We start from the raw sequence: 24,106 nt of genomic DNA, 5'->3' as shown, positions 1-24,106 counted from the left end.
ACTTCAGGTCTTTGCGAATTCGATTCTCGACTCTCCGCGTCGCGTGTCGTTTGTTTGTTATTTGTTTGTGCGGCCGACCTTCGGTGAGTGCGAGTGCATCGTTGACAATTTCAACTCACAATCAGTCCTTTTAGGCAAGCAGCTACGACGCAAAAAGTGTAATCGAGTTTAATTATCACGCTGCAGATTTTTAGATTTTAGCTTTCCGAAGCTTGCCGAACAGGCTAACAACATATTGAAATTCCTCTCCGGCAGACTTTTGACTCGTCAGAAGCGTTTTGTGACACAAAAATACTCCGATAATATTCCGTTGCGGTTTTCTTTCTGATATTCTGAAGAAACGGGCTTTGCAGAAGGCGAGCTTCGTTTGACAATGAGTTCGTAATGCAATTGTAACGTGTTTAGCAGTGAGTGGTTCATTTAGGCGGCATATATTCACACATGTGTAGCTGTGTCGTTACTCGTCACTTCGGAGGTTTGTCTTTTGGTTAAACTTTATCGGTGTTCGGTCTTTGATTATGTTTTGTAAAAATGATCGCTAATTTTCAATAGAGCGTGAATTTATTTGGAACATGGAATACTAACAAAATGTTATCTCTTATCTGACTACAGGGACGGACTACATTTCAGTGTGATTGACCAAATTCAGCAACGATCTCAAAGAGTCGGCTCGATCGATTGATCTCTGGAGATGAGGTGAAAACTAGACCATCCCCTACAGTAGATAAAACCGGAAGGTACGTAATAATTATGATTCTTGATTACATTGTCGCTTTTGGTCGTAAATAGTGGTAGCTGTACACAGGCCTTAGTCATATATATATTCGATACTTGTGTCTATATAATTAGCTTTCTATTATTCATTTATGGAGTTCATTTATTAACACATCGGAAACCACTGAAATGTTGTGAAAAAAAAAAAATATTATTATTTTGACACACGCAGTTTGTAGGGACATGAAATCTGATCCAAGTATGTACAATGAGTAATATTCTGTTATATTCTTATCGCAGTGTAAAAAGTGCGACGCTTCACCATTCGACCTGATTGTGAGATGCTACGCGAACTACTACATTTCAAGCGTGGAGCAACCTAAAGGAGGTAAGAATACTCATTTTAATAACCGTTTGATTGTTCAAGGTGGTACATTTGAAGCATAATTTTAACCTTTGCGTAATCTGTCAACAACGGTGATAATTAATTCGAGAACTGAAAATGCAGCTTTATACATAAATTAATTCGGGCCTCCTTTTTTGCTTTTCCAGATTTAAGCAGAGACTTCCGAGCAACTTCTCCATTACTCGGCAACGTCGGTGAGTTTGCACGTATTTAGGTTACGGGTATTTCCCTGGTATTCCCCTGTCACGTGGCGTGGCGGTAACAATTGTTACACAAATCTTGGATTTCTTAGCTGCATGGATAGGCTCATTCACGATCGCAACGTGCTTGACTTTTGGTCGAATAATTTTCATTTCGCAGTTTAATTAACCGTAGCTTACTTGAAGTTAGAAATTTTACACGTTGCTAAAAGTGGAATGAGCATCGCGACAGGTAACCATCGCTTACTCGGCACTCGCGAGATCGAATTGTGTTTCGCAACTGATGTAATAATCTACGTTTGAATTTACCGACGATGTCTTTTAAGCGGTGGGTTCACCTGAGGTTTCAACGTATTCAAATATTTATTGTTATTTCGATAAAATTCCAAAGTCTGGCATAACGTAACGTAATCAAATTGCATATTATATTATACGTCATTTTCAATATTCTAACATTCAACAAGTATAGATCAAATGCTTTTTTTTCTTAGCTCGCTTAGAAAAATGCTAATTGGCATACAGGATGTTTTTAATCACTTTTACAAAAGGTTGATGTACCGATAGTCTGCCAACATTTGCTAAAATGATGCATACGATATTAGGGTTGGCGGGAAACAACCGCGATAGTGTATTCCGAGTAGGCAGACTACGATACAAAAACATTTTGCTCCTGACAGGTAACCAACGAAAATGTAAGTCAGTGACCACGGCGCGAATGACGAAGAATGACGTGTGTTGGAAAGAATGGAGAATCGTTTAGATCGAATATAGGTAACCGGGTAGGTAGGCGAACGTTTTGGGATCCGTCGCGGGGTTTGTGCGTGTGTGTGTGCGTCTCTCTTTTCCGTTGGGTGGTTTCGTTGGGAAACAGGCAAGGGTAGGAAGGTCGCGATGTACCGCGATGTATCGCGATGTTGCTAACTTTTCTAATCCACAGCGTCGAACGATCGCAGAGATTTTTTCCCCAAAAGACTCCGTATTCGAGTCTCTCGACCATTTGTAAGCGTTTGAATATTAACGAGATAGAATTTTCCATTTCTTGTCACTCTGCAACCATTTTTCCATTGTTGTTCAATTCAATTATTCAGTCATCACCGATCGTTATTTCATTCGATTAATTTCTGTGATCGTCCGAATGGGCAAAACGCATCTCTGGACCATCCATCGCGTTCCGTGGTACGTTGGATGGCGAGATGCTGAGCTCGAAGACTTCGCGTCGAAGAGGAACGCCGACCGTCACGCCACACAATATAGGTAATGCATGCCCTCCAACCTCCCTCCCAAACTTGACCCGCATCTCGGAAGAACAATCCGCATCGCGACGTGTCGGATTCGAAAAGACGCGGATGCGGATTGGGTTTCTGCAGAATTTTGCGACAAGTTCTAGATGTTTAAGGTATTTTGACAGGTAAATCGGTCGCGCCCTCTTGCGCGTGTGAATTAATCACGGGAATCGGACGCGCCTTTTGCGCGATTATTAATAATCAGGGTGGCGACAAACCGGGAAAACCGGAAGTAGTCGGAGAATTTTGTCTATCGGGAAAAGTCAAGGATTCATGACGAACCATTGGAAAGAATGCACTTTTCTTTAAATTGTTTTCAAACTTCAGCCGTGCTTTGTAAATTCAGCCAAGCTAACTGCCGGAAATAGAATTGTACAATTTCTAATTATTCGTGTGAGACGAAGCAATATTATTTGCGTTTTTTAGATCCAAATTAATATATTCAAGATGTACATTGTACAACTTCCCGGGCTGTAAGATCGTAAAAGCTGCTCAACAATATTCAAGGTTCGTGGGAAAACGAGAGGGAGTTCTGAATTTTTTTACGGGAAAAATCAGGGAATTTTATTTGAGCACAATCGGCGCCATCCTGCAAATGATCCAACGATCCAGTGGTCGAGGGATCGGTGGGATCCGGTAATCGACTCCATCCAGTGGTTAAGGTGTCCAAGGTGATCCCAGTGGTCGAGTGATCGAGTGATTAGTCCGGGAGGTAACGACAGATTTCGTTGCACAATTTTCACGAGCTTCATTTTTTTTGTCCGAGTTATCCGTGTTACATACAATAGAGTAGCACGAACGTCTTCCAACGCGCCCCCACGACGGGGGGTTACACGAGGGTTAGCCTTACAGCAAAAAATGAAGAAAAAAATGTGTGGCGGAATACGCGAAACTTATTTTTCAATTAATGCGTAAGATAAGTTTCGCGTATTCGGCAATACGTTTATTTCTTTAAATTTATTTTGCTGTAATTGTAACCCTGCCGCAACCCCCCGCCGTGAGGGTGATTTGACAGACGTCCGAATTAATATTATATGTTACACATTTAACTTAAAAAAGATGAAGCTTGCGGAAATGACCCGCGAATCTTTGACGCTGCCTCCGGGACTAATCGAGTGATCGAGTGATCGAGTGGCCCAAAAATGGATGATCCGGTGACCCGAGTGATCTGAGTTTCGATTCGAGTGAGCCAGTTGCATCGAGTGATCCAGTGATCTAGTGATCGAGCAGCGTGGTGAGAGACTTTTAAAACCGGGAAAAATCAGGGAGATATGATCGATCAAATGGAGAAACGTACTTTTTTTTCAAAATAATCGTTATCAATCTTGAGCTACGCTTCATAAATTCAGTTAAACCGACCATCGGAAATGGAATCGTTCAATTTCCAATTATTCGTCTCAAACGAAGCAATGCTACGTGTTTTTTAGATCCAAATTACTATATTCAAGGTGCACAACCTCTGGACCCTTGAGGTCGTAAAAGCTGCTCAATAATATTCAAGTTTCGTGGGAAAATGTCGAGGAATTCGGAATTTTTTTACGGGAAAAGTGAGGGAAAAGTCGAGGAATTATACTTTAGTAAAATTGTCGCCACCCTGATAATGCGAATCGAACGATCGCGCTTTTTGCCTAGCGATTTCATAAACGGTATATGAAAAAGTAAAGAACTTTCGATGTGTTAAGTCTGTAGCTCTTCGATCAATTTTTTTTTTTACCAACAACTGAGTTTTCAAACTTCAATTGACCGCGCCTGTTGCGCGTCGGCTTGATAGTTTTTGGTTCTGAGAGAAAGCGCGGCGTTTCCAAGCCGGCGGCCAATTCACGGGGATAAAAATCGCGGAGTGTGTAGTGACAGTGAAGAATCTTGGCGTAAGTATTTCTGAAATATATCTGAAATATACAGAAACACTCGTTTAACCGATCGTATTATTTTCTGTTTCAGGGCAACAAAACCAATGGGAACTATAGAATGTTCAGTCGAAAAAGATATTCACTGTAATAATTAAAGCACAATGGGATGTCGATTCAAAAAATTTATAATGTTTTTCATTCAACAATACAGTCAATAATCGAAGCCACGAATATTAAAGCGCATATCATGTTGGACTCGATCCATTTTTTGTCGGTGTATGGACTTACGTGACTGTGCTAACCATACCATCGGTTGTTTCAGGTAATAAAACTTTTGCTTGTTTCAGCTAATCAAATTTTTTGCCTCTTTCAGCTAATCAAATTATCTGTGTGTTTCAACTAATTAATATGTCTCTTTTTGTTAATTATATATTTGTTACCCATCTAAGCGAGGTATATTTTTGTCTTTATCGACATATGTCACTAATTATATTTTCCTCTGATCGAGGTGACTGAGTTTTATTGACTATGCTGAAAAATTAACGTTTCATTTCTTGGGTTAAAAAAAAAAAGTTTGTATGTCAGCTCCGACGCACGACTGGAGTTTACTCCTTACGAACGATAATTATGATATATACCGAATAGAAAAAGAGGATAAAGGAACGCATCTTCCAAAATAATAAGAGAAACAAACATATATCGGAAAAACGTTATCACCAAATTTTATCAATTTCTGTAAATTTTGATTTCGGTCACCACCCTCCTTAAGGAGTGTGTATATAGGTCCCTTGCGTAACATACATGGTTAGTGAAATGAGATTGTGTGGCGTGCACGTGCATGGAAAAATGACATGAATGTAACGCCTTGAAACTCCGTTAAGCAGCGCTGACAACGTGCATGTTGTTATGCAAGGGGCCTGTAACGGATCCATGACGCAAACGAACGAGGTTACAATCTTTATTTTTCATCCATATAAAACGAATTGCCCAATTTTATAGTTCGCGTTTTTCTTATCGTTGTCGCCGCAGACTTCTACCAAGAATCGTGACGACTGTTTCTCCTTCTCTGTACAGGATATACGAAGACATTTTGAGACACCCACCGTCACAGAAAATTTTACCGTGTTAGCGCTATGCTCCGCGCAGAGAAAAATAATCACGCTATAGCACGGTAAAATTTTCTCCGTGCATGACTATTTTTCTCTGGTCGATGCAAACAATATTTATCCTGTATGTCGAAGAATAATTTTGAAAGCTTCCTATAATTTTTCTAACGCTGGCAGTTCTCATCAAGTTTATTGGAAAGCACGGTAATATTTTCCAGAAATCCCTGTAAAAATTCTAAGTTTTTTCTCTTCGTATATTTTATGACGTTTGCAGATTCATTGAAATATGAATACACAATGGGTGAAAATGTAGGTGAGGGTCAAAACTGAGAAAATGAAGTAACGATTGATGAATTGTTCGAAATCTTGATTCGCGAAAGTATCACTGATTATAATGACTACTAATCAGTGACACTTTCAAAGATAAAGATTTGGAACAATTCATCATTCGTTATTTTATTTTGGCACGGTTGAAATTTCGATATATCGGTATTTCAAATATTGATCCTTCCAAGTTTCAACCCCCACCCGAAAACGTAACATATTTTCGATTATTTGTCAAGTATAACGTAGCGATGCATCGAGATTCACTGTAAATCAAGAAGCAACGAGCTACGAAGCAAATTTCTAACTTTGGATCAAAGATTAATCTTGCCTAATTAACGCTTCAGAATTTTACGTCGCGTATATATACCACGAAAATTTCACCAAATTGGGGACATAAATAACGAAAACCCTTGCCTAACTCGATTTACACATAAATTATATCGGGGTTGTTTTATCAATTAACGTCCTCGGTGATAAACTGACTATTCCAAGGGCTTAAGGCTCGGCTCAGCTCAGCTCAGCTCGGCTAGTTTAGGGAAGGTTAGGATGCGCCGGGTGAAGTTGGATCGGAGGGTTACAGAGTTGTAGATTCAAAATCTCCCTTGAGTAACACACATACATGGTATGTACGTACATATATCGAGATGTACATAGGAAATTCGCGCAGTGAACTTATAGATGTATAGCGAATTTCAATATCGAACCGAACGTTCCTCACGTATTCCCGTACGCTATATCCAACGGTTTGGATTTTCTCAACTTAATGAAATTTCACCGTATTCATGGGTAATGCGATCGATATTATATGTGCCGGCCCAATATGAACATGTTCACGTATAATACAACCGTGCCGGTAGATACACATCGAATCGGAGGGTACCGCCCGACCTTTTCATACGTTATTCAACAGTCACGCAACCAACTTACTACGCGAGTTTTTCAAGTATCTTACAGTCGTAAGGTATAGGTATTCCAAAACTTCCCTCGTTTCTACCTCACCGAAATTATCCCGGATTGACCGATTCGCCCTGTTGTGTGAAATCGGAGCGGCATAAATAACGCGAAACGGCACTTGACGCGGTTGAAAATCGATGCCGAGAATCGAACTGCTTCCATTGACCTGCATAGCGGTGCCGTTCGAGAAGAGCAGCACGTACCATCGGCTAATTGTCGTAGCAGGTACTTTGACGGGACTTTGGCGGTTGCGTAAAGCTCTGCAAATTACCCCTCGTCCCGTTTATAGTTTTGCGGCCCTCTTTCGTCCCCTCCCTTTCCGATTCTTCCGTCCTCACCAACCCTCCGGGTGTGCAAGGAAGGGCTGGAAGTTGCATGCCAAAGAGGCAGGACGAGGCTCGGGGGAGTGGTCATAAATTTTCATTATTTCATAGTCAATGCTTCGCCTCGCCTGCAGCTTCCCGTCCATCTCCATACCTGGTTTCTTCGAGGCGTGTATCCGACCCACATGCATATAGTAGCATGCATTAACCCCGCCTCACGGGCCTTACACGCTAAGGTAACTCGGCTATTTGACAAGTTGGATCTTTAAGACGCGGGCGAGGATCGCGCAGTGCCAGGAATCCTGAAATATCTCTTGTAAACTTTGAGGTTCAGCCTTTGCTCCGCGACACCTGCAAGTGTTACCGGAAAACTGATTTATCCGCAAAGTTGCAGCTTTAACAAGCTGCCGAGCAAGTCTCACCGAGTCAATTGATACCGGTTGTTGTTGCTGCCGCTGCCGTAAGAACGGGAGATGGATAAAATAATGCAACCGGGGTCGCGAGACCCTCGAGTTGCAAGAGATTCTCATTAATCGATGATTTTTAATTACTACTGTCCTCGAGAGAGACAGAGAGAGAGAGAGCCGTTCGAAGCACCGCTCAGATACACCATGACTCGTTCTATCTCAACAGGCAAGCATTTGATATTTAATTAGTCGCCCCCGGAGATCAATGTACACGATTTTCATGAGCAGTGACCGCTATCAGCCGCGTAGTCAGTCCTAATTATTTTTCCACATTCACGTTGCGAGATTTACAGCGATTATCATGCTACAGCCGTCACACGGGACACGAAAATACGTCATATTATTCAAGCACGCACGCGTAACTTGCAGGGTGTCCGAGAAATCTTCATCATTGCACTGACCAAAGGTCGTTGTAACAGGTCTGTCGAACATCAAAGTGTGCAAGTGCTTTTCGTGTTTCGTCCTTCTTCGAAACGGTACGAAGAAGCAACAAGAGCGTAAGAATTTGAATTTCAATTCACGAACCTGCATCGGTATTTCAAACAACCGTCGTAACTCGTGACGATAAAATTCACCTACGAGCAGCGGAGCGATTATTGGTGAAATCGAACTCGTTGTTCTCGGCGCTGCGTCCCGGGGCCACCCAAGGATCGGGTATACATAGGTATAATTTATGGCTAGTTAATGTGGGAGCGGAGACTGAAGAGTCATCCTTGCCCCATCCGTGCAGCCAAGCGCGTGGTTTGTGCGCACGCCCCGCAGGGGCTGGGCAACCGATTGTGGCATGGGCGAGGTTGCGTTCAGGGGGGGTAAAATGAAATTTATTTCACCTGCCAAGAGGCCCGGCACTTTGGCCGAGCCTTTGTGTGCACGGTTGTTAATAAGGCGGCCGATGCGAGCGGGTATGGTACAAGTATAGCGTAAGGTGATCGGTGTAATACTCGTCCGTGAGAAATCGATCGTGCATTATTGTTTCGTCGCGGATGTTTCTTTTTTCATCAATTTTTACACGTCACTCGCAATTTCGTTGCACCCTTTCCGCACGATTGTTCGAACTGAAAATATGTACATGTATGTATATGTATACACATACCCCGGAATATATAATACAATACCGTCTAGGCTGTGTAGGTATAATGTATGTATAGGAGGGTGAAAAAGGGCTTCGGGGTGGTGATAAAAATAAAAGTAAGCCAAGATCGTTATCGAAATTGAAAAGAAACTCGACCTGGAGAGCGAATGGAGGACGAGAGAATCGAGGTGCGTGGCAGCGGCGCTGTTCCCCGTCTGTGTCCTCCAGCAATTTCCTCCGGCGCCCGGCTATCGCTCCGCTCAAGGTCTGACACAATAAAAAATATGGCAATGCGTGGGCGTGCGGAGCAGCTACGCGATCGGGGTGTAGGAGGGGGGAGGGCGCCCCATCATCCAGAGGGCATCACCGGGTACTAATAACCCGGTTGGGCCCCGCCATGCCTCAAAATGAAATATCGCTATCAAAGGCCCGGAATTAAAGTAACAATGTACGGGGCCCAGCGGGAGGCGAGTCGTAAGAAAGTCCTGGCTCAGGCTTTGGGCCGTTTCGAGTCCTTGTTCGATGTTCCACGCTTACCGTTTTATCCCTTTATGTGCCGCTCCCTGCAGTCTGTACAGGTTCAACGCGTCCGCGCGTATTGTGTGTGTATAATACTTGATCCGGGAACTCCGTACTCCGGATAATAAACATCGAGGGATACAGCCGTGATCCTAATTTCGGTCGGACACGACGCCCACCGTTTTTTTTTTATCTCAAAACCATCAGCTTCCTTCGCACGAATTTTTTCCCACCGAAATAAAGCCACTGCCAATGATCATCGGTATCGAATATTTTGCCAAAAAATTCCGCCTACGATCCGTCTCCTCCCCCTCCCCAAATTCTTTTATTGCGTAGTGTCAGGCTAAACCGCAGCACTCGACCTATTCGCGAGTCACGGTGTTTAATGTCAAGCAAAGTGGAGAACCTGTGGGGGAAAACACGGGGGTTACGGTACTCCGGCAGAGAAGTGAACGGAAGGGTGAAGCGTCGAGTGGGGCTGAGAAAAAGGGGCACGAAGAGGCCGTTGAGGGCACGCGTCCTGCGGCAGGTCGGCACCATCCCGTGTCCGTTGAGCTTTTAAATTACTCCGCACGCGGGAAACAATAAACTCCTGAACTTTATAGTCTAGCCAGCTAACGCGGATCTCAGGGGTGGAACGGCCGGCTGTAGCGGGTGGGAAAGGTGGGGCGGGGGGGGGGGGGGGGGGGGGGGGGGGGCGCGTTTAATTTCACCGACTGTTCGCAGCCTGGGGAACCTCGTTAGTTGTGTTACGTGTGCTGAGTGCCGGAGATGACGATAAGCGGGAGAAAATATCCAGAGAGTCTCTTCTCCCAACCTTATTCACCTCCGTATATTCGATGTTCGTTTCTTGAGACTTGAATTCTTAGAAAAATAATCGTTGACAGTGATATCGTATTGAAATAATTTAATATTCTATCCAGGCATATAATTTGTTTTACGATTGACAATGTTTTCAACACTGCGTATTGTTGTGGGACAATAGGCGCTGAAAATATCGTGTAATTTGTACCCCCTCGTACACGTACTTCCGCCTTCAACATGTGAATTCAAGTTTCCGGTTGATCCGTATAATGGAAACGCGTGTTGGCTCTGGGAATTCCAGCGACCGAGGCTGTCGTGCGGAAGTATTCCAATCAGTGGCATTGATATCTATTCCACCCCCCTTTCGCCGTACTCCGCAAGCTTCGGAGCGGTTCGCTTGGCATCTCGGAATATCGCTTGACTGGGAATTTTCAGCTCTGTCATCTCACAATCAAATTGGTGTCCCGGATACGTAGACTAATGTGTAACGCAGAGTGAGAAGTGCAGGCTATTCGCTCAAGCATGTAAAGATATCGCGGAAGTGCGCAATATTATTATCACATTTTTTTGCATATCGTAAACTGCAGCTTCGCTAGGTTTTTTTTCTGTGCAACGCTGATGTGGCGGTTACCTTGAGATAAAATGAAAAGGAGAAGCGGCAAGCGCGTGTGGTTAAGAAAGAAGGCAGTTTGAAGCCGAGGACTGTGGATTGAAAGATCAGTTTTGAGCCCGCATGATGGCGGTTGTGTGTACGGATATATAAAAGTAGACATCGACTTACACACGCGTGATCTGTACGCGTGTATGAAAAGAGAGGGCATGGTTGACGTGAGGCGGAGGCAAAGTCAAAGGAAAAAGGAGACCGAAGAAGATCCGTACCCCCATTTCACCCCCGTCGGCAGCTCGGTTCACCCCGCGTTGCCAATTTAAGACGTAAACTAAATTTAAAAAGTTTGTTTCTTTCTGTTCGGTAGTTTCCCCCGTCCCTTCCCACTTAATCTACTTTAGGACAGGAATGGAAAGTCGAGTAGGTTACGCACGAAAGCCCCGCAAAGATCGACAAAAGCTACGGACGAATGTTCCGATAAACCGGAAGCTGCGTGTAAGACGATCGGAACAGCACTCGACGTTTCATTAACAACCGCGTTGCGAATATTGGAAGAAAATATTGGTCAAGTGGACTGTTCAGCAATTGACTCTCGACACGTGATCTGTTCGATAAATATTTGCGCTGGCACGTCGTTGACCCGGGGCTAGTTTCCCATCCTGAGGCACGAGGTATTTGCTCGCGTAGGTTCCCTTGAAACAAAACGAGATTGAAACGTTGGTTGTGTCGTCGGCGGCGTGAGCTCGGGTTTCCCGACTTGCCAAAGCGCATTCTGCAAGCTCCCCGTGCAGCATCAGCCTCTTTCTCTTCTTCTCCCGGTCTCCGGGAAGGAAGAAGGAAATATCTTATGGCTGGAGAACCGCGAACCGCGGGTCCTGCAACTCTCAAACGAATCCCGAGACTTTTGAGATAAAGGTTTGAATTACTGCCATGGTGCCAGAAGTGGAATGCGTTCGAGGTCGGATTAGAAAACTTCAAAGTCGCGATTCAACGAACGTCTATGCTTTCGCTGTACATACATACATACATACATACATACATACATGTGTATATATATATATATATGTATACATGGACGCGGCAAACGAAATTGTTTCTTGAACGCGTGGGAGAGATAGTGGATTGTACGAGGTATAGAAAAGTCTTACGTCTTTGCTTCCGTCGCTCCGGCAGTGTCCCGTGTCCCTTGTCTCTCGTCGTTCGCGTCTCCATTGTCTCTACGGCAACAAATTACATTCCACCGCGTCTTTTTCGTCCACTGAATTCTTTCATTCGAAACTTTAACCATTGTTTGCGGACCCTGCAGCTCCTCACTGTCTCGATTGAACGGAGAGTCGCCAGACCCGCAAAGCACAGCTTCTCATCACCGCTGGCCGAACTCTGCTCACTACTCTGCCTCTGTCCTCGGTTCTTTCCGGTCTACGGAAAAAAGGAATCTCGCCCCAGTATCAATATTTGGAGTGCGGAGAAAAGGGAAAGCCGCTGACCAGATTGCGTTCCGAACTAGGTACGAAGATATGGGAATTTCGGAATCGCGATAGAAACTTGATACCAATCACCTCGATTTCATTGCGGAAAGCAGTTTTCTGTAAGCTTCTCAATGCTTGATTTAATCTAGGAGTTGAACAAGGCGGGCGTGTTTAAGCAGTTGATGCCAGTGATCACAGTCCTCACAGGGTAATGCGCGACAGCGGAAAAATATGCAACTAACCTGCAAGGGGTAATTCGCCTCATTTATATGTTCATTTGTTACTTATTTTTTGTATTCTCGGATCTTCCCTTTTTTTTATCCATCTTCTTTATCTTTTTTTTTTTTTATTCTTTATTTTTTATTTCTCCGCTGGTTTATTTCTTCGGTAAAGCGGCAAAGTTTGTTCTTTCGAAAACATGGAAATTAAATTCCGTCTGCAGGGAATGACAAAAGGATGGAAATGAGAGGGTAATTCGTAAACAAGTGGAGGGTGAAGCCGAATAAGCGGACGGAGGGCGAGGAGCCGGGATGGCGGGAACAGCGCTCGCACCATTCGGGGGTCGAGGTGAAAAGACAAAGTTTGAGGGACCCAAATCAGACGTAAGGTGTCTTCTTTCCCTCGGGAATCAAAGTTCTCAGGCGCGGACGGTGGCTACTCGACCGCGGACTTTTCCCTCCCCAAGTTCCAGACATCAGAGACAAACTGCCGCGTCTTCTTTTGCAATCAGGTCGACATACATAAACATGCGGGCATGGTCGCCAGGGATCAAAACTCCTCTTCACGAATGACTTCAAGATGGAGACCTGAGCCCCGAACAGCTGCTTGTTCTTACATCACGCAATTTCTTCGTCGAAAGAGCGATCGGATAGTGCATTCGACCGTAGAAACCCGCACTGACCGCATCAAGCCTTTTCACGCGAAATTAATAAATAACCGATCAGCCCGCGGGCATTCTTTGGCGCTGTAGAAGATGGAAAAATAGTATATAGCACACGATGTAGGATAAAAGCGTCCCGTTTTCCCAGTCGTTGTTCCAACGCGCAAAGCTGCACTCGGTGAACACCTGATACATCTTAGGTAAATGGAAACGATATTGCCGATGGCTGCAGTGGGGTTTGGAAGGTGAAGCAAGTCAGGTTAAAGCAAGTGGCTGAGCGGATCCAGACTCTGAAATCCGCCATTTCTGTTCCACTTCCTCTCTCGTCCTTCCATCTGGCCCACAATCTACGGCCAACCTCTCTCTCCATCCCTGCAACTCACGTCGAGGCACCGACCGAGATCACTTCCATCCGAGAGCCGAGCTAATACCCCCGTTATAGGCCGTTATAGGCCGTTACCCGAGCTTGACCGACCACAAATTCCTGAGCTTAGCCAGGCTCGGGGCGAACCTCGGTTTAAAATGGTTCCTCCCTCTTGGACCGACGTTACCGAATGTCCGGTGCCTCTGCTTTATTACCAATGGAACTGCGCGGAGGTAAAATATCGCGTTGGGTTGAACGCGACGTGGGATTTGCCAATGGATCATGAACCGCCCTGGTACTCCATACGCGAAATGGCTTGTAATTCAGTCGTGGTTGAGTGATATCGAAGCTTCACAACGGCCGATCGATCTTTATAGTCGGTAACAAACCTGTCTTCACTCATCACTAATCGTACAGTTTATCCGCTTCGTTCACAAGTGGGTGATGGGGTCGTTTTCTTCGCGCAATATCGGCGATCTGCAGTTGCGTAGGTACGAACATTTCTCAAGTCGCGATCACAATGTCAGTAGGTAAGAGATTCTATGTTTAACTACAATGTGAACGAAGTTGTAACAAGGATTTGCCGAAATCTGGCGGGGATGTCTTGACGGCAGGTCTTTTCTTATTCCCCGTCATGATTAAGACCGAGATGTCTCGTTGACAAAGCGAGCTTGCAGTGAGCCTCCGTACAACTTTGAGATTGCCGACAAACTAAGGACGAACTTCCATAATCTCCTCTTGATACCGAAGTTTAGCAATCAATGAGCGGTAATAGTTTCATTAAATACAGCAAACCCTTGCTGATTCTGTTATCTAAAGACAAACTGATCCCCGCAATAATCGCTCGGTCGGATCCTCGAGTTTGAAAAGCTTTCGCCTCCATTCCCCTTAGCGTTGTGTCACACTGACGCTTTTGAACCATGTCGAACGTCACATCTTGCCGTGGTATTATTCCGTTTATTATCCCCAAGCGCTGGTCCAGTTCGGAATCTTACGTCCACCCATTGAAGTTTGAGGGATATCAAAGTTTTTTATCTTACGGACCGAAAAGAGCTTTCCGATGCTAATGCCACGCCGCGTTTGATGTCCCGTCGATCGATAAGTTGACAAGAATATACCCGTTCCCGAATGGGTCGTATAAAAGTTAAAGGTACGTACCACCGTGGGCGAGTTGGGTGAAAACCTCCGGCCACTCGTCGCAAAAGGGTTCTTCTTCCTCTTCTCCGATGGCGGGGATGTTCGCCGATCGAGGCCGAGGACAGCGAGTCGGAAAGAGGTGGAGAGAAGAGGGTCGGGGCGGAGGGGGGCGGGGGAGGGAAGAGAGAGTTTCATTTAAGTTAGAAATTGCTTCTTCCGTAGCGATGATGGGCCGCAAATTGGGCGCAAAACAGAATGCGGAGGCGGTGGAAGAGGATGAGGGCGAGGAAGCCGAGCGCGGGGTGAAAGAGGCGACCGGAGGCACTGAGGCGAAGGAGAGGCCGGGGACCCAAAGCTCGCGAAAATATGTATCGATTTTTTTTTCACCGTTATTTATACGCCCGAGCGCGGTATTCGAAGCCGGAGATAAACGAGCTAGAGTAAATTTCGTCCTCACTCCGCGTTCCGCTTTAAGAATCGGGAGTCGTGCGTGAAATTATTTCGGATATCCTCTATTCGAATTAGCAATATCTTCTTCCAACGTTCGAAACCTGCCTTTACAGGACAAAAAATTAGAGAGGATTCTTCAGCCTGCATACGTAATTGGGTATTGGATATGACAGACGCCAATCGAGTATGATCGGATCAGGGCAGTAAGACTGTAATTCCGGTGGGTTTTCAACGCTGATTATATGGAATTCGGCTAATTACTCAAGCCTGTCGGTACCGTACGAATATGTATCTATAGGGCATTCCATCTGTCAAATGTTGGCTAACATACTTCAATTAATTGAACTTTGAATCTACCGGAAATTCTAGCGTTACAGTTACGGAATCTTGATGCTTCACAACATAACGAAGCGGCAAGCACTAGGTCCTCTGTACACAACGCTCGTGGATTAATATGTCTATTTCCTGATGTGATGTGGAACTAGAACTCTCGGTGGATGGGTGCCGGTGTGGTATAATCTACTTATTTATTTTTCAACAGTTGTTTCTAACTTCCGAGCAATTAGTAACACAGGTTTAAACTATCTAGCGTGTATAAATTATTCGCGAAAGGTGTACCCGTATTCTCACGATACACGAGTAATTACTGACATGAATAATTTCGTCCCATGGTTATAAATTACAGGGTGCAATTAACCGCGTGCTCGTAAATAATTACACAGTCAGCGAGAATTTTCTCGCTTTCTTTGTTGCCGCCGCCGGGTCGTGAAAGTTCGATCATCGATCCGTGGAACGAGGGCCGAAAATTGGTCGTCTACAAGTATCGTTATATTTTGGTGTCGAGGAGACGAGGAACCGGGGTCTGTTCTCGGCGCGAGTGATTCGACGTGTGGATTGTACGGCCAACTTGAAAGGGTCTCCATTGTCGAGACCGGACGACAGCGTTCATCCACGATAACAAAGGTCGTTATAGTTCGCGGTATAACGAAAAGAGGAGGACGGGGAAGGGTGGAGTGGCTCTGCGAAACTGGGAGGAGAAAGTCGGAGGTAGGAAACCGACGGAGTGACCGAACGTCCAGACGTTTCACGCCTCTAATTAACCGCAGCGGTTCTCCCTCGGTTCTCGCTTTAACCTAACCCAACTACGAGATGTCAAAAAAGGATCCGTTCTTCTGAACTTGATCAATTATCTCGACGTTTTCTGTTTACGTTTTATCGAAGCTCGGTTTGCAGACTCGACGTTTCCCTCCACGCATCGCATCCCGTATCATCGACCCGCTCCCACGCTCTTCGTCCACCTTTACCACCTTCGCCACCTCCGCTACCCTGGTTGGTTGACCACTGCGCGTTCCTCGAGTGCCCTCGAGGCACCTCTTTCCCCCGTCACCTTCATAACTTGTCTCTCGTATTATTCCCAGTGCAGATATTGCGCGTAGAACTGACTTCGATCGTTTATATACCTTCTCGATTTCAGAGTATTTCGATCTCACTGTTCCTCGCTCTTGGTTTCACTTGAAAAAGCGCTGCAGTGACCTCAATAGCGCCAGTACCTCGTAATGCCCGATATGAAGATAGAGAGAGAAGGGAGAGAAGGGAGAGAGAATACCTCTGAAAATAATGCCCTATCAGGAAACGCGAGTAGCGGTGCAGCACCACCGGCAGAAGCTTTATAGTCCCGTCCTTCCTTTCGAGGGTATAATCGGAGGCTTGAGATACTTGGGAAATCGGTTTTTTTGGCCGCACGTTGTTGACCTCCTCGGAAAAAAAATTCCTACGACCGAATACCCCGTATAAAACCAAGGTCGGTTAGTATGTATAACGTACATGGGAAGCGGGATCAATGAATGAAAATTGGCCGCGCATACCGGCAATCGTCCATACGAAATCCGTGACCAATAGCGGAGTGAATCCGGCGTAGAGGAGGGCGGTGTATTACTTCCGTCTCATCACGCAAGACCGGGGCTCAAGATAGGCGTAGGACTACGTTGTGTATCGTAGTTGTTGATCCTTAAGCGCGGGTCGCGTTGCGTCGGTGAATTCGTCACGCGAAGCCGTAGCTAATACAAAAATCCCTCGATGACGATATTAATGCTAATGGCGTAATCCCCAACGGAGTTTCCCGCCGCTATATTCCCCGCCATTGCACAGCAACAAACCCTCCCTCTCTTCCCCCTCTTCCACCCTTCCCCGCGGAAGATGATTGAAGACGCGCTTATTAAATGCCATCCGGTGGACCGCGCGCAGCATTGCGGGATCGGCTGCGGAGAACTCGCGGTAATGCTCGGGACCCGCCGTACGCAGTCGACGAATCATGCGATTTCCTCTGTCATGCAGATTTCTTGGGTAATTACTCGTTCGTCCTGCTGCGGGGGGGGGGGGGGGGGGGGGACAACGACGACCGAGGGTGAACGACAGAATGACCCAATCATTGTTCAGGATGTGTTTCACCACCGGGGATATTTGCTCAAATAAGAATGGACCCGTATGATGGATGATGCTCGCCGGGAGGCACAATGGAATCGCTCGCCTCCGTTTAGACGCGGTTGCGATAGAAAACGACGCCAAAATACGCGAACCGTAGTGAATCCATGAATTTTTCAACAACACACACGCACCCGTGCTTCTGCTTCCATGCCGTGCACTTGTAACGCTTGAACGCCCAGCGCTCTCGAAGAATCGAGAATCGCTAGGTTGTTTTTTTTTTTTCTTCCTTTTTTATCCCTCCCCCTTTTTGCTTCATTCTCTTTTCCAAGGAGCGATTTATATAAGGAGGTTTTTTTTTTTTTTTTTTTTATTTACTTTTCGTTCGTCAGGACCCAGAACGATAGCTGTCACGGGTTGATCGTAATCTATTGTGCGCACCGCGAACTCTTCGCGCTAACTTTCGCACTCTTACGACCCCGCTTTCCCGCCAAAGCTCTCAAGCTCTTGAACAAAAGTTAAAGTAAAGTAGCACAAAAGGTGCGCGCGAGAGGAAGCGAAAAAGAGCGAGAGAAAGAAAAAGAGAGAGAGAGAGAGAGAGAGAGAGAGAGTGTGAACGAGGGAGATAGGCAGGGAGATGAAGGAAAAAATGAACAGCCCTCGGAACAAGCGTCAGCAAATCTTGGATATCGGGGTAGGGAAGAATTTTTGGTTATATACGCTTCTATCACGTGGGCGACGTGCGGATAACTCCTGACCCTGATGAGGGGCGATAAGACAGGCACTGAGTATATTTGAGGATCTGGAACAAACTGGAACCCAACCGAGCGAAACCCGACCTGCGCTATCCAGCTTGGAGGTGATACGTCATCTTGACGCTTTGCCGTGCTTTTGCTATAACCCAACGTCTGTGCGACAGAATGCCCGAGACTCCCGCCCGTCATCCATCACCTTTGAGTAATGCGGAGACACGATTTTCCCTTATTGCGATTTACCGATTCTGACAACCCCCCTCACTCATTTCCGGAGACCTCTTGACGAATAATCGCAAGATTTTATCGTCGATCTCGCTTCTTTCCTCCTTTCTCATACGCGTGCGTGTAGATGATCGGAAAAGGCTACATTTTTTATCGTGTGGCAAGTTTCACTGAAAACACTTTTCGAGACTGTGAAATCGTTACTCACCGTTATGGACGAGCAGCGTCGAGTCCCTGGCGAGGTTCGTAAGCTCGCTGTCCGTCAGAGTCTCGTCGGAGGCGTTGCCCGAGGTCGGGGTGTCGCTGAGTCCGGCTCCGCTTCCCGGCACGTGGAACAGAGGATGCTGGTAGGCTCGCTGCTTGTGCTGACTCGAGTTATAGTGATTGTGCTGGACCTGGTTGTTCTGATGATTGCTCGGGGCGTAAACACGCCCTCCGCGAATGCTCGGAGAGTTGTCTTCGCCTTCACTGCCGCTGAGGCTGTAGGCTGGGTAGAACCGTCCCTTCCCTGAAAGAGAACGAAACGGGAGGTCAGGAACGACCGCGTTTGAATTTACACATTTTTAAAATCGACTTTCGCGAACGCTGCTCGATCCTTGTCACCGTAATTTTGTCAGGCATAATCGACGTTTACGGTGCAGGAATTGTGCGCGTGCGAGGAAAGGAAGAGAGAAGTGTCGCCACATTGACTCCGGAAATAATTTGTAAGGCGTCACGTTGTTACGGGTCTTTCTGAAGACGAGCTTTAGCCAGCTTCGCTACGGGGCGCAGGGAACTAGGGCACAAAGCAAAACAGCCCCGAAACGGGGGCCCCGTGGGGAGGGGGGGGATGCACGTCAGAACCACGGACGCACGCACGCTGACACGAAACGCAACACACTTGGACAAACAGAAGAAAATCGAGACTTCCGGGGTGTGCAAGGGGCGAGGTGATGGGGGATTTGTTTCCGGTGCGAGAAGCCGAGGGTCGCTGTCGGGCGGTTCGGTTCACCCGCGATTGACAGATCCACGCGCGATTTTACCCTGCGATAGTTTTACATCCCTCGTGGCCTTCGTTCCTTTGTGTATACCTTATAGCTTATACCGTGTACACGGTGTACCGTGAGGACGTAGAAAGAAATATGAAGCCGAAGATCTCGCCTCCCGTTGAGAGTGTGACGGCTGCTAATTACTCCCCTGGGAGGTCTCATGGAGTGGCTATACTGAGCGACTTTATGGGCAACAACTATTTTGCCAGATGCTGCAAGGCATCCAGTTTCACTCTGAATCCGATACTCTGCAACAGTGCAGTCGTGAAACCTATCGGGGAACTAGAGAATTCTTGGCCCCGTTAAGTTCGCGACTATAGATTAACGGTTCGAAAGAGCACGGAATTTATATCGTTACGTGTAATTTTGTCAATTCGCAAACCGGTTGCGATTAACCGGCCGTTATAAGTTTACATATTTTGTACTCTTTTATCGTACGATAATAATATTACTACCTTTATTATAAGCATGCACTGGTATTTTACTCTTTTGCAATTCTTAAGGGGTTTGGATTCTACTGCCCAATAAAACTTTATCCTATTCCGTATCGTCCAACTGTGACTGCGAAATTGAAATTATTTAGCAAATTTATCCAGCGTTGTAAACGTGGGAGCGCTGAAAAGCAGCCTTATTGTAAAAGTATATTTTGCTGCGGAACGGAGTGACTCTGCGGCTCTGCCAAGAATACATGGACGGTATACGTATACCCGTGTATGTGTATTGTATTTATATATATATTGGTATCGGTATTACATCTTTTATTGATATTCCGTATAAAACCCGATTGCGACGTCGTAGTGAACAAAGACTCCAGCCTTCCGCCATACTTCATGTCGGCATTTTCTTGCCGACAGTCGATCGAACCCATTCGATTCGCTTCGAGTCGGGCTACCTGCCTGGCTGGCTGCCTGCCTGCTCCGATAATAATCGAACCGGGGGCCGTAATCCCGCGAATCGAGGTCGCCACCCCCGCGCCTTGTCCCTCGAATTGTCGAGGCGGGGGTGAAGCGAAAGAAGGGGATGAAGACGGGGGAGAGATACATTATAATTAGGTTTGATCGCGCATACCGTTAATGGACGCGATGTATCAACCCTGGCGTACGCGGAACTGAACTCATGGATAACCGAATTATTTCCCCGCAGCTCTCGCTTTCGCTCTCGCTCTTCCCTCCCGGCGCCGCTCTCGCTGTTTACGCTCTCTCCCCCTCTAAACGCCCCAAGCTAAATAAACTTACTGGGTTTTAACGCTTAACCGGCTTAGCGATTTTATATAATTACGTTAGCCGAGTTACCGCGCGGAGGGAATTTATAAAAATGCCAAAAATCACAAGCTCACAAAAGCACCGAGACGTGGAGAAAATTACCACATTCTCGATAATTTGGTCAGCCTTGGTAAGATTTTAGTAAAAGCCTGACCGTTGCCGTTTCTCGAGATCGGCACTCAGATTCAGAATCGGCCAATTTCCACCGTTCCCGCCCGAAATTCTGCCACCTTACCGGCTGGCTTATCCTTATCTCGATCCGATTCGATGGCTTCTTCGCGAGGAAAGCCGTAGCGGTAAACGAAGGCGAGTAGCCGAGTAGAGTTCGAATATTTCACGCATCTCCATATCGCGTGTCGAAGCCAAAACTTACCCTAAAGCGTCGAGACTCGAAATAACTTTTTACCCAGAGAAAAACCGACTTTCCGGACGGCAATTAACCCCTCGCGATCGGGATAAGCCTTGGCCCGAATTGTTGCATCGAGTTGTCGGTCGACCCCTTTTCAAATGATTTAAAAACTTTTCCCGCACCCATACTCACTCCTCGACACGAGCTAGTATTTTCGAGACATCGGAAACGAACGCATCGAGCGACGGACGTCAATCCATTTAACTTCCCGTCTTCTGTCTCTTGTCTCCTTCAGTCCTTCCTCGTTTTCGGTTTTTCATGCCCTTATAGCCGGAGTCCAATCTTCTGATGGACCATCGCCGCTGTGCCTGACCGACAATCTCTTTAAAGGTAACGAAACTCCGTAGCCGGAATCTTTTTCACCCGGTGACCTCGTTCCTTACCGTATCACTACGGAAATCCCGTAGGCTCCTGCTGCCTTCCACCAGGTCGATACCATCACCTGTTCCGTCTGCTCCCACGGCGCTGCTTATGCGACCCACCTTTCCGGCACTCCTTTCGCTCTCGCATTCAGCTCCTCTTGAACCCTCCTGAATTTACCACGAAGCAATCAGCCGGGTCGCTCTTGGTATGAGCGCCACTGGTTTGTACGGTAACTTGAAAAAGGGCTGCGGAAACGTCACACTTTTCCCACCTACCGTCGGGCAACGAATCTGCCGCTACTGCTGCTGCACTGCAGCAACCCCAGTATGCGACAATTAATTACGTTTGATGTAGCTACTTCCCGTTGTAATTGCTCGCAATTAGAAAAGTCAATCAAGTGCCTCACTCTCTCTCGCTCTCTCTCTCTCTCTCTCCGACTCTATTTCCTTCTGTGTCTTCTACTTCCTCTCCCTTTCTCTCTCTGATTTACCCATGCAACTGTGCGACTGCACTTGCTCCCGAAGACTCGCAGGCGGATAGGCAAATCGATAACCGAGCAGTCGGAGACCTCCAACAACCTCGTCCACACTTTTCTGTTGCTCGAACCGTTTACCTGATCTTTCGCTTGTTTGCAGCGACTGTTGGGTACAAAAAATCGCAGGTTTATCACGGTTCCGCATAGTGTTATAGCCACTTGGTATGAACTGCCGTAACATTCCCGTTGAACGGTGAAATACTCCGGGGCTAATCCCAGGGTATAACTTTTCTATGTGAACGCGAATAGGAGCAAATGGGGGTGTGAGGTAAAATCATGGAGGTCTTAGAGAAAAACCGAACAAACGAACACACGAATTCAGAGCAGATGGCTGAATCGATTTTTCTTTCTTTTATTTATTTTATTTTTTTTAATTAAGGTGAGTGAAATACAGTGAGTCCATTTTGCACTCTTGAGATTACTGTTAACAAAATCAATTTTTCACCAATGTTTTACATCTCTGCGTTATATTATTTATTCATCCTCTTTTAAAAAATAAATTTCGGTTGGATATAAACGTAATTTTAATCAGCCGCCAGCGAGCGAGCGAACGAGTACGAGAGTTTGTTTACGATCTAGCTGGAATGATTACAGGGCGACGACGCGTTAACCATATTGCTCTTGGCAGGGCATTACAGCAGGGGCTAAGATAGCGTTGATACGTACAGTCGAAAATATCTGGGAGCCGGATGAAATTTATTATATATAAAAAAAAAAGTGTATCTCCGAGTCATCCGACCGCGTGAGCAGCGACCGGAGTCACGTATAACGTTTCGGTTAAACTTTTACCCCGACGTCCGTCGGGATTGATGCGCGCGTTTGAGCGCTATAGCGCGTTAGCATATTCTATTAGTCCGTAAAGTATGGTATATGGGACGGCTGATAACGCGTTGATGTTAAAACGCGTTAGGGCTGGGTTACAAGGATGTGTTAAAAAAAAAAAAAAAAGAAAGAAAAAAAAAAAAGAAGCGAGATAAAGAGATAGATTGATAGCAACGGGAGAAGGTGGAGGAACATGCGGATAACTCTATCGACTGCCCGGTGAGACAGAGAAAGAGAGAGATGAAGAGGAAGAGACAGAGAGCCGGGTTATCTCGTCTCTCCGATACCCCTTGAAAACCATTCTCTGGATGCCCATGAGCGTCGAGAACACACGTTTCCACCCTGATGCAGGCTGCAGCCGACGACCCACCGAGGAAGGACACGTCGGCCTGACACGCGTTAACTCTATTTACGCAGGTCCTTTAGATACACAGGACGCGACAAGGACACGTGCGCCGTCTAATCTACAGATTACTGCCTTCGCTCGGGAATAACGTTGACTTTATAGATTTATGTTAATCCGTCTGAAATAGCCGGCCCGATAACGTCGCGCCGCACAAGCCGGTGCCTACCTCGGCCTCACGTCCTGCGCCACCAACGCACGCCGCAATATGTCTCGGAATTATGTGTGTCCTGAGGCACCCCATTACCCGCAAGGACGCCTCTCCTGCGCGGTATCGCGCTGTTATCATACATACGTACGTACGTGTCATGCACGCTTCGAAATTTCAGGTATCGAATTGAAATTTTGCCCGTTCGAAATCTTATCTGGATACGGTGAATTTTATGTAAATTCCGGTATTGCAGATTCTCTTTTTATTTCATTATCTCTGCCATGTGATTTATTCTTAGTTCCACCTCTCTTTTTCTTTTTTTCTTTTTGTCTTTTTTTTTATATCCTAGTCTCGGTTCGGTGAACCCATTTTCGTTGAAGCGTGTTTTTACACCGCGTCGTCTGCTGGTATGGATAAATTATTCGATATGGGAATAGGTACGTAGACGCATATCCTTGCCTCGTAAACGCCAGCAAATTATGACTCGATCCTGTGATACCGACGCGTCTAACGACCCGAACCCTCCTCCGAGTGAGTACACAAGGTCTTTGAGACCAAGTGGCGGTTGCCCTGTTTTGAACCTGCGGCCCCTGAAAAGCAGTAACGGCTGAGACAACATTTTGGTGAACGTTTGTACGCCGAGCGAGAGAAAGCGAGCTTTTTCGAAGGATCATCGACGTAAAAAGCGAGTCGTGATAACTCTATTACCGTGAAATAATAACGGAGGGTGACTCGGGGTTGGGGGTGTTTAGGCAACTACGTTTACCTTCGTTCCCCGGCTAAACCACGGAAGGGAGGCATGA

General features: G+C 46.2%; 1 protein-coding gene across 8 annotated transcripts in view; it reads right to left on the bottom strand.

Annotated features, from left to right (window-relative positions):
• The window catches only part of Ten-m (teneurin transmembrane protein Ten-m), a 341,617-nt gene that overhangs the window by 146,228 nt on the left and 171,283 nt on the right, over positions 1 to 24,106 (bottom strand). For all 8 annotated transcript variants that reach the window (XM_069136871.1, XM_046630559.2, XM_046630564.2 and 5 more), the window contains one exon: positions 18,539 to 18,838. In XM_069136871.1, the coding sequence (XP_068992972.1) occupies positions 18,539 to 18,838 (300 nt within the window). The remainder of the gene's footprint in view (positions 1 to 18,538; positions 18,839 to 24,106) is intronic.

The sequence above is a fragment of the Neodiprion pinetum genome, chromosome 6 (assembly GCF_021155775.2).
Source record: "Neodiprion pinetum isolate iyNeoPine1 chromosome 6, iyNeoPine1.2, whole genome shotgun sequence".
Taxonomy (NCBI): Eukaryota; Metazoa; Arthropoda; class Insecta; order Hymenoptera; family Diprionidae; genus Neodiprion; species Neodiprion pinetum.
The sequence above is the reverse complement of the archived record's forward strand: the minus strand, read 5'-3'. Positions and strand labels throughout refer to the sequence as shown.